The sequence below is a fragment of the Dipodomys spectabilis genome, unplaced genomic scaffold, assembly GCF_019054845.1.
Source record: "Dipodomys spectabilis isolate Male_0828 unplaced genomic scaffold, ASM1905484v1 ptg000366l, whole genome shotgun sequence".
NCBI lineage: Eukaryota > Metazoa > Chordata > Mammalia > Rodentia > Heteromyidae > Dipodomys > Dipodomys spectabilis.
In genome coordinates this window covers 187899-206728 of record NW_024871043.1, presented here as the reverse complement: position 1 = coordinate 206728, position 18830 = coordinate 187899, and the positions used below count along the sequence as shown (strand labels likewise).

Sequence of the window (18830 nt, the reverse complement as noted above, 5' to 3'; positions counted from 1 at the left end):
GACTCCACCCCTCCGGGCCGGCACTTCCGCTGTTTGCTTCGCGGGCAGTTGGAACAGTTGGTCCACGCTGTACTACAATCCCCAGAGTGCCGCGCGCGGCCGTGATTGAGGAAATAGTGCGTAGCTCGGGAGCGATGCATTCTGGGAAGTGTAGTCTTCACTGCAAAACAGAGCCTCTGAACTGATGGTTTACTATATATACAATAAGGACGCTCCAAAGACCCCAGCAGTGTTCCTTGAAGTAGCCTTTTTTGCTTTTCTTATCTGTCTAGAGATAACATTTTCCTATGTAGTCTCTTAAGAAATGCTTAAATTTTAGGGGTGGTTTTTGGAGGGTTTGTGTTGGTGGTGGTGGTATTGCTAAGAAATAGTGACTCCTCACTTGGGCCCATGAATTGATTAAAGAAAGAAATTCTTGACCGTCTCTGCCTCTGTTTTGTACGTGTCTTAGTTCTAAATCATTCACTTTGCAATCACTAGGGCTCTGAAAAAACATCCCTAAAACTAGGGGCTGAAACTACTCCTAAGGAACAAGAGAGCTTCCTCAGGAAGACCACCCACCAGGCAAGGATGATTTGTTTATCCTGACCAATTAAGAACAAGGCTAACTACTCCAGGACCCCTCCAAAATAAGGGCTGAAATAACGATAAGCCAGGCCATACCTTGGCCAGAAATGTACAGTGATTAATTATATGTTCAATGATTAAATATATATGTATGTATATATATTATATCTTTCCCCTTGGCCCCTGATCTGACTTGTCTGTAAAACTTAAAGCTGTGTCTGGATCCTTCAACTCAATTTGTTGTGTTATTAAGGGTTTGTTCTTTGTTCTCCTTTCCCACTCCTTGAGGAAAAGTCTTCATTAAAAACTTTTATCTAGGGCTGAGAAGGTGGCTCAGTGGTAGAGTGCTCACCTTGTATGCATGAGGCCCTGGGTTTGATTCCTCAGCATCACATAAGCGGAAAAGGCCAGAAGTGGAGCTATGGCTCAAGTGGGAGAGCACCAGCCATGAGCAAAAAGGACCGACCTTAGAGGCTCAAGTCTGTAATCCTAGCTGCTCAGGAGGCTGAAATCTGAGGATCAAAGTTCAAAGCCAGCCCAGGTAATGTGACCCCCCACTAAAATTAGGGCATCTGAGGTACAGTTCACTGGCAGGACATCCTTCTTGCTGTCTGGTCTCAGTCTTTCTTGCCTCTCCCTTGGGAGAAGAGGATGCCATGCCCTCATAGCTTTCTTAGTAACCCACTTTCCCAGTAAGCCTGCAAGCTTCCAGGTATACCCCCAATTAATACCATCTCAATCTGTAAATCTGTCTTCTAGTTGCATCCCATTTGAACTGCCAAGACATACTGTAAGAATAGAGCAAACATTAAAGGCAGAACCTCTTTGTAGAGAGAATCCAGGTTAATTACTAAAGGAACTTCTCAAAAGTAGAGACACAGAGAAAGAAAATTACAGAGTTAGACAAATTAAGAGCCAAGAAACCTGGAAGGTAGTTTGACTTGGGATGTGATAAGTAAGAAGTTTGAAATGTGTTCTGGTAAATATCAGCTAAACCCTTATTGGGAAATGCAACCAAGGGGGGAGCCTGGAAATGTAACCTTTGCCTTGATGACTTATTGCCTTGTTTATTGAAATTACAATTGATATTTGTGATCACTAACTGTTAGTTTTGCTTCCATAAACCTGCTTGCTGTTACATACAATGCCACCTGTGTGCCCTGCTTGTCCCCTTTAAAACCCTGCCACAAGAGAGCTTGGCTGTTGTTCTTCACTGTCTTGGTATAGTGAAGAGCAGTTGGCACAGCTAATAAAGGTTCCTAGCCCGATTGACTGGGTGTTGGTGACTCCTTTTGCTGATCGTGGGTTTGAGTCCCACCGGCCCCAGGAAGTTGGGATACTTCAAGAGGCAGAGACTCACCTGGAAGGTGGTTTGATTTTGGGTGTGGTAAGTAAGAAGCTTGGAATGAATTCTGATAACTGTCAGCTAAATCCTTATAGAGAATGAAACAAAGGGGGAACCTGGAATGTGGTTTTTGCTTTGATGGCTTATTGCTTTGCTTATTAAAACTGTAATTGTTTGTTGTAACTACTACTAATTCTGCTTCTGTACACCTGCTTGCTATCACATAGACTGCCACCTATGTGTGACTTTCTTGTCCCTTGAAAACGCTGTTGTAAGAGAGCTTGGCTGAGCCGGGCACCGGTGGCTCACACCTGTAATCCTAGCTACTCAGGAGGCTGAGATCTGAGGATCACAGTTCAAAGCCAGTCAGAGCAGGAAAATCTGTGAGACTCTTATCTCCTATAAGCCACTAGAAAACCAGAAGTGGTGCTATGGCTCACGCAGTAGAGCATTCGCCTTGAGCTGAAGAGCGCAAGAACAGCGCCCAAGCCCAGAGTTCAAGCTCCATGACAGAGAGAGAGAGAGAGAGAGAGAGAGAGAGAGAGAGAGAGAGAGAGAGAGAGAGTATTTGGCTGCTGTACTCCAAAGCTCTGAGGGCTGGAAGCAGTTGCCACACAACTAATAAAGACTCCTTGCCCAATTGGCTGAGTGTTGGGGTGTCCCATTGGAAAATCAGGGTGCTACAATTTCTGTTATCATAGGGACAGAGGACTTGTTCCTCACATTCTATATAATTCTTACTGCTCATTTTAGCTTTACTTCCCTTACTAAAGGCTTAGATAGCAGAGGCTGTGCAAGAGTTATTTCAATTGTGCCGGGGCCAGTGGCTCATGGCTATAATCCTAGCTACTCAGGAGGCTGAGATCTGACAATCATGGTTCAAAGCCAGCTCAGGCAGGAAAGTCCATGAGACTCTTATCCTTAATAAACCACCAGAAAACTGGAACTGGTGCTATGGCTCAAGTGGTAGAACACTAGCTTTGAGCTGAAGAGCACAGGGATAGTGCTCTGGCCCAGAGTTCAAGCCCCACAACCGAACAACAACAACAAAAAGAGTTATTTCAATTGTGCATCACAACCAAACTTGTAATGAGCACTTTTCAAATCCCTATTTCATATATGCAAGCATAGGCACTGTTAGGAGGGTAAGAGAGCTGGAAGGTAAAGCTGACTCAGAAAGTGAAAATAGAAGCCAGGTGCCGGTGGATCACACCTGTAATCCTAGCTACTCAGGAGGCTGAGATCTGAGGATAATGGTTTAAAGCCAGCCGGGGCAGGAAAGTCCTTGAGACTCTTATCTCCAATAAACCCTAGAAAACTGGAAGTGGTGCTGTGGCTCAAGTGGTAGAGTGCTAGCCTTGAGCTGAAGAGCTCAGGGACAGCGACCATGCCCAGATTTCAAGCCCCACAACTGATTAAAAAAAAAAGGGGGGGGGGGGAGTGAAAATAGAACCTGCAGCTCATATTTTGCAAAGTTGGTAACATGCTCTTTAGATAAAAGAATTTTGGCCAAAAAAAAAAAAAAATTGGAGCTTTTTCTGCCATTTTAAACTGTAACTGTTTCACCTTGGACCCCGGTTTGCAGTGGGGTGCAGGCTTGTAAGTAGCATCTAACATTGAAATAATTTTATCTACAAAGAAAAAAAAAATAGGTGACTATATTATATGTAAGGTCCGCTCCTGGATGGCCAGCAGACTCCACCCTCACAGCAAAGTCTCTACTCAGTACCTGCGTTACCTAGGCAACTGGCACACCTGGAAGAGGTCACATCTGCATCCAATGAGGTCACATCTGAATTTGATGTGGCCACACACCTTTCTCCGCCCATACCCTAGATAAGGCCTAGCCCAGGGCCAGACGCTCTCTTTTCTAGCTCTTTTCTCAGCTCTTTTCTTTGCTCTTTCTCAGCTCTTTCCTTCTCTGCTCTTTTCCCAGCTCTCCCCTCTCTTTCCCAGCTCTCTCTTTCCCACCTCTCTTTTCCAGCTCTTTCCCAGGCCTTTTCCCGCCAAGTGGAGGGCCAACATGGTCTGGTGCCAGCCAGAACAATGAATAAACCTACCCCTTATCTGAATAGCACGTGCGTTGTGCTGTTCTTATTCGGCTATCTCTTTTTAAAAACCTAACATTATATGTTTTATAATGATTGAAAATGGAGTTTTTAGACCCCCATTCCCAAACTCCACGTCAGGCCTGGCCCTTTGTCCCCATAAATAAACAGAGTTGGTGAAAGCCAGAAAAGGATTTATGATGTGGCATGGGTCTGCTATGGGAATGTAGCACTTCAGCCCATCTTCAGTTGTCATTGGGGTACAGATATAAGCTATTGGCTTGAATAGATAATGGGGAAGTAAAGGGGTAAAACATTAATTAAGAGTCACTGGGCTGGATGATGGTAGCTCATATTTGTAATTCTAGCTATTCAGGAGGCTGAGATATGAGGATTGCAGTTCAAAGCTAGCCCAGAAAGGAAAGTCTGTGAAACTCTTAATCTCCAATTAACCACTAGAACACTGGCAGTGGCACTGTGGCTCAGAGCGGTAGGGCACTAAGACTTGAGCAAACTGCTCAGAGACAGTGCCCAGACCCTGAGTTCAAGCCCCATAACCAACAATCTTGTTCTTTCTTTCTTTTTTTAAAATTTCTTTTATTTATTTGTTTTCTGTACTTGTCCTGGGACTTGAACTCAGGGACTGGACACTGTCCCTGAGTTTCTTTTGCTCAAGGCTAGTGCTCTAACACTTGAAACAAGGTTCTAAGTCTCACTTTTTGATGGTTAATTGGAGATAAGAGAGTCAAGGACTTTCTCCTCTAAGTAACCTTGATCCTCAGATCTCAGCCTCCTCAGTAGGTAACTTTCCTTCACCTACAAGAGTGAGCCACCAGCACCCAGTTTGTTCTTGTTTTTGTGCCATTAGTGGGACATAAACATGGTTTTGAGCTTAGCTTTTTCCCTTAAGGATGATGTTGCACCACATGAACCACAACACCACTTCCAGCTTTTTGGTGGTTAATTGAAGTCTTATGGACTTTTGTGCCTGAACCAGTTTTGAACCATAATCTTTAGATATCAACCTCTTCCTTAGTAGCAAGGATTACGAGCATAAGCCACCAGCCCCCTGGTCCAGGTGTCCTTTATTTTTCTTTTCTTTTCTGGACTGGACACTGTCCCTTCCCTTTTTTGCTCAAGGCTGGCATCTTAGCACTTTGAGCCACAGTGCCACTTTCAGTTTTCTGGTGATTAATTGGAGATAAGAGTCTCACTTGCCTGAGCTGGCTTCAAACTGAGATCCTCAGATTTCAGCCTCCTGAGTAGCTAGGATTACAGGTGGGAGCTACCAGGTGTCCTTTTCAAATTCCAAGGTGATTGTATAATGACTCAGAGTGAGAATGGCTTTATAGCAAGGACCATGCAAAATGCAAAATGGAAGCAGGATGCCAAACTTTTCTCCTGCTTTTAATGTGTGAGCCCAGCAAAGGCAGTTTTTTTGTTTGTTTGTTTGTTTTCCGAGTCCTGGGGCTTGAACTCAGAGAGAGCCTGGGCACTGTCCCTGAGCTTCTTTTGCTCAAGGCTAGCACTCTACCACTTGAGCCACAGCGCCACTTCCAGCTTTTTTTCTGTTTATGTGATACTGAGGAATCGAACCCAGGGCTTCTTGCATGCTAGGCAAGCACTCTACTGCTAGGCCACATTCTCATCCAAAGGCAGCTTTTAGGCGTCTACCCGAGTAGAACAATAAGGAGAAGGGTCAGGCATTTTTCCTTGTTCGTTGGCAAGGAAGAAGCATAATCCTATTTTACAGAATGGGAATTAAGAGCTTGAGAACCTACCCCATCTCCTATTCCTAGGAGGGTCCCTATTCACCAGGCACTAATGTTAAGTTGTTAACTTCCTTTCACCTACTTTCAGTTTACATTAAATTGGGAAATGATTAAAATTCCTTCCAGGTTCATTGTCAGAGAGGAGTCCTTCGTTCTAATGCAGTCTTTATCTTCTGAGATAACATCACTTGGTCATTGTAAGACTAAAATGTGCATACAGTATTTGCCTGTAGGGTACTCAAGGGCCCAAGTGCTGGGTCAATATTTGCTGCCGGGCTAATTGGGTTAGCAGCACACACATAGGAATGCAAATCTCCCTAGAACAAACACCAAAGTGGATCTTGTTCAAAGGATAAACAAGCTAAGCACTCAGCCTCTTTCTTCGGTTCCTTGACTTTAGCTTCCCGGGGAGGGCAGACTCAAGAGTCACTAAGATGGCCTCCGGCCTTTGACCCCAAGTCCGCTCGCTCCAGGACGTGAAGTCTTGACCCGGGATCACCCAAAGTGTCTTTTGGAACCTGAGCCTGGGGCTTAGGCCCGCCCCCGTTGCCATGGCAGAGTCTCCGCCCCCTGTCAGCGCCGGCGATCCTGGCTTCTGATTGGCTATCCAGGCCGCTTCCCTCTCCGGATGGGGCCGCCGGCGCCATTGTGCGGCGCTGGTCCCCGCGGAGGGAGCCGGCTACGGCCGAGTCCCCGGACGCGGCCCCCCGTCGCTTTGTGGCTGTGTGGTTGCGGGAGCCCGGCGGGTCCGGGACTCCGGTCCGTGCCGGTGCGGGCGCCGGCATGTGGCTGTGGGAGGACCAGGGGGGCCTCCTGGGTCCCTTCTCCTTCCTGCTGGTGCTGCTGCTGCTGCTGACCCGCAGCCCCTTCAATGCCTGTCTCTTCACCGGCAGCCTCTACGTCCTGCTGCGCTTCTTCAGCTTCGAACCCGTGCCCTCCCGCCGGGTGCTGCAGGTCCTCAAGCCCCGCGACCGGGTCTGCGCCATCGCCCACCGCGGCGGCAGCCACGACGCCCCCGAGAACACGCTGGCGGCCATTCGGCAGGTGAGCGCATCCTCCCCGCCCCCCTCACCCGCTCCTCCCCGGCCCGCCCGGGGCCTCTGCCGCCCCGATGCCCCCGGCCCACCGCGCACACGCACACACGCACACACACACCCGGCCCGGCCGCCCCAGCGTGACCCGCGGCTGTCCGGCTCGTCCTCCCGGAGCAGCGCCCAGCGGCGGCCCCGACCCCTCACCTCCCCGCCTAGGAACCTCCGGGACTGCAGGCATGGATAGAATGCAGCGGTTATTTATATAAGCTGCCACGTGCCGGGGCCTGAGCCAGGACCCCACGGGGGTGGGACGGGGCGAGGGGTGTGGGGGGGAGGGAAATCCCTGCTTCCATCATAGTGGGGGGGGGGGAGCGAGGAGACACCTCGTAAACAAAGGAGATGCCCGGAGAGAAGAAGTGTAATGAAGCCATGGGGTGAGGAGGTGAAAGATGGGGAGCCCCTGGAGTTCGACTCTGGGGGGGAGTCTCCAAGAAATCCTCCCCAAGGAGTGATCGTTTCAGTTGGGAACCAGAATTATAATGAGCCAGGTGTGCTTGGGGCCGTGGGAAAAGTGATAAAGGGAGCTTGCGTGGCAAGGGCAAAGGTCCTGAGGGTAGGAATGGTGCTGGCGCCTGGAAGGAACCAAAGAAGCCAAGGCAGGCCTGACTTCAAGGTAACAGCAGAGCCCAGTGTGTCGGATGGAGTAGGACATGGGTCAGGTCCAACAAGGCCTTGGTGGTCAGTAAATGGGTTTATGCTAAATGGACCAAATAGGTGGATCTTCTTAGAAAGTGGCCTTGTTTGTCCTCTGAATTATTTGGAACATCAGTTTATCATCATTCTCCTCAGACCCATAGGTTCACACTCACTACCCTGGCAGCCAGCCTTGAGACCAATTACCCCTTTTCTACAAGGCACTGCTAAGAATCTTGGCAGGCTTCCTCTCTCTCTTATCCCCAGTCCTTTTTAGCTTTAGGGTCATCCCTCCCATTCCTAGGATCTCACATTCCCATGTTTTTGTCCTGAGACTTCCCTACCTCTGCTTTTCTTGGAACTAGGGGCAAGACAGTGTAGGCATAGGATTACAGGCATGAGCCACCCGGCTGAACCTTACCTTTATCTATAAATTGCCTTAAAAGCCTCTGGGTTGAGGCTTAGGTATTGCTAAGTGCTGCCAGAGGGTGTAGTGGTTGGCAAGAGTATGTTTTGTGGTTGTTGTTGTTGGTGGTGGTTTTGTGTGTGTGTGTGTGTGTGTGTGTGTGTGTGTGTGTGCGCGTGCGCTGGCCCTGGGGCTTGAACTCAGGACCTGGACACTGTCCCTGAGCTTCTTTTGCTCAAGGCTAGTGCTCTACCCCTTGAGCCAGAGCTTGACTTCCAGCTTTGGGGGGTTGTTTATTGGCAACAAGAGTTTCATGGACTTTCCTGCCCAGGCTGGCTTTGAACTACAATCCTCAGATCTCAGCCTCCTGAGTAATTAGGATTACAGATGTGAGCTACTGGTGCCCAGTGTAAGGGTATATTGAACAGAATATATTCCTCTGCATTCCAGAGGAAGTGTCTATGTGAAATACATACACTATGTTTCCTGTCCTGTTGTGTCCTGAATTACAGCTAAATACCATGCATGTTTGCATACTTACAATGTGTTTGTAGCATAATTAATTATCACCTTGCTAAAGCCACTTCTGGTCAGAAGAGGAAGTAGGATGTGGTGATTCAGCTTATTAAGACCTTAGGTCACAGGCCACAAACTTTTTAGCTATGACAGTATTGAGCTGCGCAATACAACAGAAGACAAGGCTATATTCTCCCTCTTCCCAAAGAAAGCCAAGAGCCTGTGGCTCACACCCATAGTCCTAGCTAGCTACTCAGGACGCTGAGATCTGTATGATCAACGTTTGAAGCCAACCCCAGACAGAAAAGTCTGTGAGACTCTTATCTCCCGTTTACCAGCCAAACACTGTGTGGGAGGCATAACTCAAGTGATAGAGCACTCACCAAATGAGCAAGACCAGCAAGCATTAGGCCCTGAGTTCAATCTCTGGTGGCAGGGAACAAACAAACACCCATAGTTGAACTTTACACCAAGGGATATAACAGCTGTGTTGTATTCTATATACTGAAAATATGATTGTGTATTATGTTATAAATACTTAACCCTCTAGACTTTTTAAATCAAGGTAGATGGAAGTATTATTATGACTTTCATTGGTCCTTTTGCTCAACCTAGTCAGGTACCAAGCTTGGTAATTGATATCTGTCATTTCATTTCTAAATCCTCACTGAAGCTTTTTTTTTTTCCTTCAGTATGGGCTTAAACTCGGGACCTTGAGCGCTCTCTTGCTTTGCTTACTCAGCTTCTTTGCTCACAGCATTTTTGAAATTTGGTTGGAGATGGAGTCTTACAGATTTAACTTTCTGGGCTGGCTTTGAACCTTAATCCTCCATATAACTGCCTGAGTAGCTAGGATTGCAGGCATGAGCCACAGGCACCCTGGCTTATCTTGAGGATGAAACTGAAGCTAGAGTAGATAATTAACTTCACCCAGGTAACAGGCCTCGTAGTGATGGAATTGGGAGTTTATTTATTTATCTTGGTACTGGTGACTACTAGCTATTGCTCTTTCATTGTTATTATTTTCTGGGACATCTGTTAAACTGTACATATATTACACACACAAAACATATATACACCTACCTACTCACAAGGGATCCTGATTTTTGTGTGTGTGATCTGGTCCTGGGGCTTAAATTCAGGGCTTGAGTGCTATCCTGGAGCTTTTATGCTCAAAGCTGGTATTTTACCATGTAAGCCACACCTCCACTCTGGCTTTTTTTGGTGGTTAATTGGAGTTAAGAGTCTCCTGGACTTTCTTGCCCAGGCTGGCTTTAAACCATGATCCTCACTCAGATCTGTTTCTCCTGAGTAGCTAGGATGACAGGTAAGAGGCAAAGACACTCAGGTGTGTGTGTGTGTGTGTGTGTGTGTGTTCGTGTTGTTATCCTAAGAAATATTTCTCATCTTCCTGAAAGCAGGTAGACGGTGGATCTCAGTTCAGAGTTCAGATTCTCTGTGAACTCTTCCCATTGGTTTGCTGGTTTGCTTTGCAGTGCTAGGGATGACACCAGCACTTGGGTGTCCTCTCCCTCTGCATGCAGGGCACCTGGTCCTGGGTTCTCCTTTAGATCCTCACTACCACACCTTGCTGAGCCATCAGCCAGGGCCACAGACATAGCATATAGACACCCCTGGAAACAGCGCAGTGTGTATCTTACAGAGCATGGGGCTCAACCTCCAAGAGGCTGACTCATCTTGTTGATGCCAAACTAGCTTATCATCTCCAGTTGCCACACCCAGAGTGTAGGAGCTCTCAGTGCTTCAGCCGTTCTGACTTGGCATCCCAAGTCCCCTATGTGCCCCTTGGGGCGGACTGACCCCACCCCATTGAGAACCAGGAGATCAGGGCTGTGTCTGCCAAGAGAAGGGTGCAGAATGAGTAAGAGCAGATGTCTACCCTACCAGCCCTGCAGGCCTTCGTTCTTTTCTTTTTTTTCTTTCTATTTATTTATTTAGTTAGTTAGTTATTGTTGGTTGTGGGGCTTGAACTTAAGGCCTGTGCACTGTACCCTGAGCTCAAGGCTAGTACTTTACTACTTTGAGCTACAGCTCCAGTTCCTGTTTTCTGGTGGTTAATTGGAGATAAGAGTCTCAAACTTTCGTGCCCAGGGCTGGCTTTGAACCATGATTCTCAGATCTCAGCCTTCTGAGTAGGTAGGATAACAGACATGAGCCACCAGCACCTGGCTTCTTTTCTTTTCTTTTTTGTTCCAGTACTAGGGCTTGAACTCAGAGCCTGAGCCCTGTCCCTGAGCTTTTTGTGCTTAAGGCTGACATTTTACCACTTGCACAGCTCCATTTTTGGCTTCTTTTTTTTTTTCTGGTTAATTGTAGATAAGACTCTCATGGACTTCCCTGCCTGGGCTGGCTTCGAGAACAATGATCCTCAGATCTCAGCCTCCTGAGTAGCTAGGATTACAAGCGTGAGCTACCAGCGCCCATATGTGCAGGCCTTCTTGAGCGCCTTGCTGCGAAGGGGTGTCTGCAGCCCTTGACATTAACATTGCTGATGCTTTTGTTAAGGCAGCTAAGAATGGAGCCTCGGGCGTGGAGCTGGACATTGAGTTTACTTCCGATGGGATTCCTGTCTTAATGCACGATAACACAGTGGACAGGACCACGGATGGTTCTGGGCGACTGTGTGATATGACATTTGAACAAGTCAGGAAACTTAACCCTGCCGCAAATCACAGACTCAGGTAAGTAACCCGTGGTCCTTTACAGAGATCTCGGAACCTCTGGAGAGGAATACCCCCAGACACTGGAACCTTCTAATTAAACCTTCTGCTCCAGGAGACTCGTTTTGTTTTGAATTGTATACAGGTTTCCCAAGTGATGAACAGGCACCAGGAACAACAAAAATACAGCATGTATATTTTTAGTCTTTCCCACTGAGGCCAAATATGGCCTCAGAATTATTCTCATGATAATTGGGTTATGCTGTCATTTTAATCCTGCTTCCTACTTGGTCTTGAGTTAAGTCTTTGAACTTTTCTGGAATTATCTGTAAGAGCAAGATTTATCTAGCTCTGGCAATCACTGGTGTTAAAATAAGAAGCCAGGACTAGAATCTTGACATCCCATTTTTCAGTTCAAAGAAATGTCTGCTACTCTGTGCTGTTTCTTGTTTGCGTGATGTCTCTCAACCCTGCAAAGCTGAAAGTTCTTTTAGATGTTGAGTTCAATGCCCTCCTGGTATAAAGTATTTTCCAAAAGGTGAATGTGTGTGTGTGTGTGTGTGTGTGTGTGTGTGTATGTATGTGTGTGTGAGAGAGAGAGAAAAAAAGAGAGGGAGAGACAGAGCGAACACTAGTCCTATAGGACTTCTCCACAAGAAGAGAGTTCTGTGATCTAACCAAGCATTTTACTCTGAATGTTCTAGAAGATAAATTGTCCACATCAATTCTGACCTTTAACTTAGGACATCTCAAACTTACACACCAATGGACCCTCCTATCCCCATACAGCTTGGAACTGGAATGCTGGGTAATGGGCTTTGGAATGTGGTGGTCCATATCCCTCTCCTCTTGGCTGCTTTGTGCAGTGGGAACTGCACACTGTTCCATGAAGCTCATCAACTCTCTAGGCAATGACTATGGATAGTTGACCCAGCAATACAATATAGTCCTCCCTGCCCGAGGATCAGAGCTTACTTCCCTAGGATTTGAACTTAAAGGAGTTAAAAGTCGGCCAAAGGAAATATTAGGCTACACAGAACATGACAACCAGGAAACCTCAGAGGCCAGGTGCCAGGCTTGCTGCTCAGTCACCAGATGTTTACTTGCTCTGCTGGATGCTTTAATACCGAGCAGCCTTGCAGCTAAGATGCTGTGTTCCACCTTCACACTTAAAGAAGAAAGGCATTGGCTCAACCTCATCCCCCAAATCCCGAGAAGGCACCCTATCTGTCAGTGTGTCACCTTCCCATCTTTATTGTAGCACGTGTGCCCAACAATTGGGAGGTGGGCCCCACAGGCTTCATTTCCTGTGATGGAATGCCATGTGAAGTAACTGCAGTGTGTCAAGGCCCACGGTGCAGGAAAATAGGCAGTGTAGGTATTTTCTCTCCAGTTATGCTCTTTGTACTGAGATTTGCTCATCCTGACAGAGTCAGAGAAACTAAGAGTGGCTGTGGGCATGATCGATGGTGACGAGAGTGGCTGGAGTGAAGTTTCATTGAGAGAAAAACTGATTTCTCACGCATTGTAAATCTCGTCTGTGTGTGTGTGTGTGTGTGTGTGTGTGTGTGTGTGTGTGTGTGTGTGTGTGCGCGCGCGTTGCTCTTGGGGCTCAAACTCAGGTTCTGGGTGCTGTCCCTGAGCTTTTGTGCTCAAGGCTGGTGCTCAACCATTGGAGCTACACTTGAGCTTTTTGATGGCTAATTGGAAATAAGAGTCTCAAGGACTTTCCTGTCTGGGCTGGCTTTGAACTGTGATTCTCAGATCTCAGCCTTCTGAGTAGCTACGATTATAGGCGTGAGCCCCCAGCACCTAGCAGTGGGAATGATGTTTGTTGATGCTGCTGTTCTTTGGTTGGGAACAAGTACCTCTAGCAAGAGCCTGGGGAAGCGGGGTGGAGAAGGAAGTTGGCGGAACACTCGACTTCTATTTTGAAGCAGACGTTACACACAATATCTGTTGCACTAAACTCGTCTCTTTCCCTTTTCCCTATGCTGTGCCCTTCTTGCCCCTACTCTAGGAATGATTTCCCTGATGAAAAGATCCCCACCCTGCGGGAAGCCGTTACCGAGTGCCTCAGCCACAACCTCACCATCTTCTTTGATGTCAAAGGCCATGCAAATATGGTACATTTATCCTCTGTGCTTCACATGGGTAAAGCCACCGCTGTGTGACTACGAGTCCTTCCCACAAATAGCTGTTTTCTGTTCCTTTCTCTTCTTAGGAGACAGACAGATAGATAGATAGATAGATACATGCATACATACATACACAACTACAGATACAGATCTCCCCCTGTTCAGCAGCTAGCACAAAGCAGTTACAAAAGATGATTACCAAAGCAGCTCAGAGGAACTCCTGGACTAGACATCAGAAAAGGGAAGGAAGAATTGGACACAAGAGTCACTTCAGTTTTCCTGGGTACAAAAGAAAGAAACTTAACATACAAGGTTGTTATGAGAATTAAATAAACAGTGTGAAGCATTAGGACAAGTGCAGGTGTTAGTTCAATAGCCAGGAAAAAATTGAGGTCCTGTAGCGCATGCTCATCCACATTAGTGAAGCATCTGTGTACTTCTGTTTGTTTCTTTGGTACTGGAACGTGAACTCAGAGGAATTACAGTCTCCTTTAGCTTCTATGCCAAGGCTGGTGCTCTTCTACTTGAGCCCCAGCTCTACTTCCAGCTTTTTGGTGGTTAATTGGAGATAAGAGTCTCACACAAAGTGTCCTCCCCTAGGCTGGCTTCAAGATCCTTAGATCTCAGCCTCCTAAGTAGTTAGGATTACAGGTGTGAACTACAGTGCCTGGCTCTGGGTTCTTTTTTTATCCAGGAGGAATGCATCTTGTTGCTTACAATGTTTTGGGTGTGTGTGACATTCTATTTTTTTCTTGGTCAGTCGTGGGTCTTGAACTCTGGGCCTGGGCATTGTCCCTCAGCTCTTCAGCTCAAGGCTAGCACTCTACCACTTGAGCCACAGCGCTACTTCTGGCTTTTTCTGCTTATGTGGTGCTAAGGAATCGAACCCAGGGCCTTATGCATGCAAGGCAAGCACTTTACCACTGAGCCGCCTTCCCAGCCCCTTGTGCCACATTCTAGAAACTAGTGGTATCCAGGAATTAGGACACACACAGTGTTTGCTTGACTGTGGTATTCACTGTTTTTGGTGTCAGTGTTCACTAGGGGTCCATAATGTTAGCATTTAAAATGTTGTCATTTTGAGGCTGAGAATGTGGCTTAGTGGTAGAGTGTTGCCTAACATGCATGAAGTCCTGAGTTTGACTCTTCAGAACCACATACACAGAAAAAGCCAGAAATGGCACTGTGATTCAAGTGGTAGACTGTTAGCCTTGAGCAAAGAAGCTCAGGGATAGTACCCCGGCCCTGAGTTCAAGCCCCAGGCCTGACAAAATAAATAAATACATAAATAAAGTCATTTCTTTCTCATTTCTTAGCAGCTGAACTGCTACAAAAAGGGATTTTTGTTTTATTGGGAGAAGTCAGGAGGAGCTCCCTTCTTAATTGCTTTCACCCCGGCTTCTCCCATCATATTGGTGATGGTTTGTGGGTTCTCTCAGCCCTTGGGCCCAGCATATCTTCCTGCCCCGGGCTCCCCAGAAAGGCAGGCTGTGGGTGTAAGAGAGTAGAGCAGTTCATTGTGGCTAAACCAGGGTGTGTGTGTGTGTGGGGAAGGGTAGAAGTTTGCAACTTGCCATACCTTCCAATGGTTGGGCTGGGGCGCGAACGACACAGGGACATGGCCCCTCAACAAAGGGATGAACAGCGCCCCCTGGCTGCTGGCATGAGTTGAAAATATCCCAGTGGCTATGCCCCAACCTTTCACATCACTTATGCCATATTAGTGCACTGTTTCAATGCATCAGAAGCTTGCTTAATATAATTAATGACTGGCTGGGACTTTAATGTTTTCATAGATTTTAAATACACGAATATCTGTTTTACAGGCTACTGATGCTCTAAAGAAAATATATATGGAATTCCCACAGCTATACAATAGCAGTGTGGTCTGCTCCTTCCTGCCGGAAGTTATCTATAAGGTAAGTTCTGGTAACATGTCTGGTGTATGGCCACAGTTCTCTCACTTCTGGATTTTTGCTGGTTGGTTGGAAATAAGACTCTCAGGGACATTCCTTCCTGGGCTCGATTTGAACCTCAGTTGTCAGATCTTGGCCTCCTGAATAGCTAGGATTATAGCCACCAGTGCCCGGCTTATTTAAAAAAGATGTTAAATATTTCTCAACTAATAAGCTGGGCATAGTAATGCACAGCTGTAACCCAGGAGGCAGAGGCAGGAGGACTAAGAACTAGAGACCAACTTGGATCATACAGCCAGACCATGGCTTATAAAAAAAAACTAGGCTTTTACCCGGTGCTAGTGGCTCACACCTATAATCCCAGTTACTCAGAAGGCTGAGATCTGAGGATTGAGGTTCAAAGCCAGCCCAGGCAGAAAAGTCCATGAGAGTCTTTTTTTTTTTTTGTTGGTCGTGGGGCTTGAACTCTGGGCCTGGGCGCTGTCCCTCAGCTCTTCAGCTCAAGGCATGCGCTCTACCACTTGAGCTACAGCGCCACTTCCGGTTTTCTGGTAGTTTATTGTAGATAGGAGTCTCACGGTCTCTCCTGTGGTCTCTCCTCTCCTGCCCGGGCTGGCTTTGAACCACGATCCTCAGATCTCAGCCTCCTGAGTAGCTAGGATTACAGGCGTGAGCCACCAGCGCCTGGCCCATGAGACTCTTATCTCCAATAAACCACTCAGAAAAAGCTGGAAGTGATGCTGTGGCTCCAGTGATAGAGTGCTGTCCTTGAGCACAAAGAGGCTCAGGGACAGCTCCCAGGCCCTGAGTTCAAGTCCCAGGACTGGCCAAAAAAAAAAAACCAACTAAGTTTACAGTTCTCAGCTTTTAAAAATGCCCTCTGTTAAACTGTGCAGGCAATGCCCTGCATCCATTAAATATTTTCTCAAAGGGTTTATGGTATTTCATAGACATGGTGCTGAAAGTCATGTGCCCTCATCAAAACCAGTGCATTGGCTGAATCTAAGCTGTTGAGATGTTGGAGTCTGAGCGTATGATCATTTTGTTTTTCAAAATTCTTTTGCAGATGAGACAGACAGACCGGAATGTCATAACAGCTCTAACACACAGGCCATGGAGCCTGAGCCATACAGGAGACGGGAAAGCCCGCTATGAAACATTCTGGAAGCAGTCCATGTTTGTGGTGATGGACATTTTGCTCGACTGGACCATGCACAATATCCTGTGGTACCTGTGTGGGGTTTCAGCATTCCTCATGCAGAAGGACTTTGTATCCCCGTAAGTCGGAAGGGTTTTTGTCTCTTCTGGCACACTTCCTGATGGCTGTCTGGGAGGGAGGAATTGAGGAGGTAGATAACCCAAAACGACCACTGTGCCTCTATTAGGGTGAATGATTGCTGGCCTTTTAGTGGGAAGAATTCTGTTTCTTTTTTCCTTTTGTTGGTTGTGGGGCTTGAACACTGTTCCTGAGCTCTTTAGCTCAAGGCTAGCACTCTACTACTTGAGCCACAGTGCCTGGCTTCATTTTATTGTTTCTAAATAGATTCATGAGAGAGAGAGGGGGAAAGGGAGAGAGAGAGAGAGAGATTGACTTTTATTTTTGGTGTTGGTACTGGTACTGGGGCTTGAACTCACAGCCTCAGGTTCTTTTTTGTTTTTTGTTTTTTCTGGTGTGGGCTTGAACTCAAGGCCTGGCCTCTGTCCCTGAGCCTCTCTGCTCAAAGCTAACACTCTACCACTTGAGTCACAGCACTATTTCTAGCTTTTTCTGAGTAGTTTATTGGAGATGAGAGTCTCATGGACTTTCTACCCAGGCTGGCTTTGAACTGAAATCCTCAGATCTTAGCCTCCTGAGTTGCTAGTCTTACAGGTGTGAGCTGCCAGTGCCCAGCTTTCACTAGATATTTTTCTTTGTGCATTTTATTATTGTAGAAGTGATATACAGAGGTGTTAGTTATATAAGTTAGGTAATGAGTATATGTGTGTATATATATATATATATATATATATATTATTTTTGGTTGGTTGTGGGGCTTGAACTCTGGGCTTGGGCTCTGTCCCTGTGCTCTTAAGCTCAAGGCGAGCGCTCTACCATGTGAGCCACAGCGCTACTTCCAGTTTTCTAGTGATTGTTTGGAGATGAGTCTCATTGTCCATGGGACTCTTATTTCCCATAAACTACCAGGAAATCAGAAATTGAGTTGTGGCTCAAAGTGGTAGAGCACTTGCCTTGAGTGGAAAAGCTCACAGACAGCACCCAGACCCTGAGTTCAAGTCCCAAGACCAACAAAACAACCACCACCACCACCACCACCAAAAACCATAAAAACCTTCTCATTCCCCTACTAGCACCCAAATTTCAGCCAATTATAGTCGTACATTTCCTATGATTTCAAGCATGAATGATTCCCATAGCCTTTGGTTGCTGCCTACAGTGTTGTAAGTCCTGCATGAGGAGGTTGGAGATTGAGAAAGACACAAAGCCTTGGTCTCAGCCCTTATGGAGGTGCTAATTGAATAGAAATTCAGCAAATGTGGAAAATTACAGCTGAGCCAGAGGCATAGGAAGCGGGCTGGGGTGCCCAGACCATGCCATCTGACCTAGTCCAGGAAGAAGGGAAAGATCCCCAATGAAGTGGATTAACATGACCACAAAAAGTTCTGTTGGCTCTCAGACATGGAAGGGCTCAGTCATCTCCAGAGGAGGGGGGGGGAGGTATAGGTGAGGAGAGGTAGTGATGGGCAGGGTGAGGACAGTCATTATGGGGCCATGGGGCCAGCTGGGTTGGGGCATGTTCTATTCCACTGCAGTGAAGGCTCAATGACCACCACACTGAGCAACCATGCTTCTAACAGAATGGAGTTCTCTTCTCTCCCCAGGGACTACTTGAAGAAATGGTCAGCCAAAGGAGTCCAGGTGGTCGGTTGGACTGTGAATACCTTTAACGAGAAGAGTTACTACGAATCCTATCTGGGCGCCAGCTACATCACAGACAGTATGATAGAAGACTGTGCGCCCCAGTTCTAGAATTCTCCCTGGGACAGGGAAACTCAAGGGTCAGAAACTGTCTCTTGGCCTCAAACAGGGATAGCAAAATGTCCCCCTGAGTGCTGGCCCAAGCCCTCGTGATCGGGCGGGCGTACACAAGCACTTAGTAATTGCATTTTTACCTGAACACACCAAAACCCAGGATGGCCACCATGCCCCATGGAATGCCTAAGTTCAGCACTTGTTGATCTTGAGAATCTGGGTCTGAGAAAAGGCACGACAGATCCTGCCCGACCCAGTGAGGCGCCGCCGGCCCAGCGAGGGTGGGCACGAGGCGAGTCTGCAAATGCAGACGCATGAGACCTGCATGAGTATTTGGAGTTGACCTTTTAAAGCTTGCCATACTTAAGTCACTTACTTATTTCAAATGTTTGTTCTCAGCTGTTAACTAGGTACTGTAGATATCAAACTTGTGACCATACTAATAAAAATCATTAAAAGGGACCCGAGAGGAAAACGGTATGCCAAGCCTTGCATCCTGCAGTGGAAGGAATTTGAGGAAGCTGATGTGTGCCACAGCTGGATGTAAACATGCAAACCAGCAGGGGGCAGAGTTGCACTTCTACCGAGTTCTGATGTCTATACACGCTCTGGTGCATTCTCTTTATTGATGACTGAGAGGCAGAGTTAAAGCTAGGTGTATGTATTGTGAGGTTCAAATCCAG

At 46.9% G+C, this 18830-nt stretch overlaps 1 protein-coding gene across 2 annotated transcripts; it reads left to right on the top strand.

The window, feature by feature from the left end:
* The first annotated feature begins 6369 nt into the window (after positions 1 to 6369).
* On the top strand, positions 6370 to 18609 carry Gde1 (glycerophosphodiester phosphodiesterase 1). 2 transcript variants are annotated; one of them, XM_042666792.1, is made up of 6 exons: positions 6370 to 6776; positions 10908 to 11083; positions 13083 to 13188; positions 15027 to 15119; positions 16183 to 16394; positions 17997 to 18609. In XM_042666792.1, the coding sequence occupies exons 1-6, from the start codon at positions 6516 to 6518 to the stop codon at positions 18142 to 18144; spliced, it is 996 nt and encodes a 331-aa protein (XP_042522726.1). In that variant the 5' UTR covers positions 6370 to 6515; the 3' UTR covers positions 18145 to 18609. The 2 variants fall into 2 exon arrangements, with proteins under 2 accessions (XP_042522726.1, XP_042522727.1); XM_042666793.1 differs by having other exon boundaries at positions 6695 to 6776; positions 10912 to 11083.
* Positions 18610 to 18830: the final 221 nt, after the last annotated feature.

What these genes read in the sequence shown, in the direction of transcription:
- Gde1 (XM_042666792.1), top strand. Translation starts at nt 6,516, where the DNA reads ATGTGGCTGTGGGAGGACCAGGGGGGCCTCCTGGGTCCCTTCTCCTTC. An exon ending in TCAAAGGCCATGCAAATATG is followed by an intron (nt 13,189 to 15,026) that starts GTACATTTATCC and finishes TCTGTTTTACAG; the next exon opens with GCTACTGATGCTCTAAAGAA. An exon ending in TGCCGGAAGTTATCTATAAG is followed by an intron (nt 15,120 to 16,182) that starts GTAAGTTCTGGT and finishes ATTCTTTTGCAG; the next exon opens with ATGAGACAGACAGACCGGAA.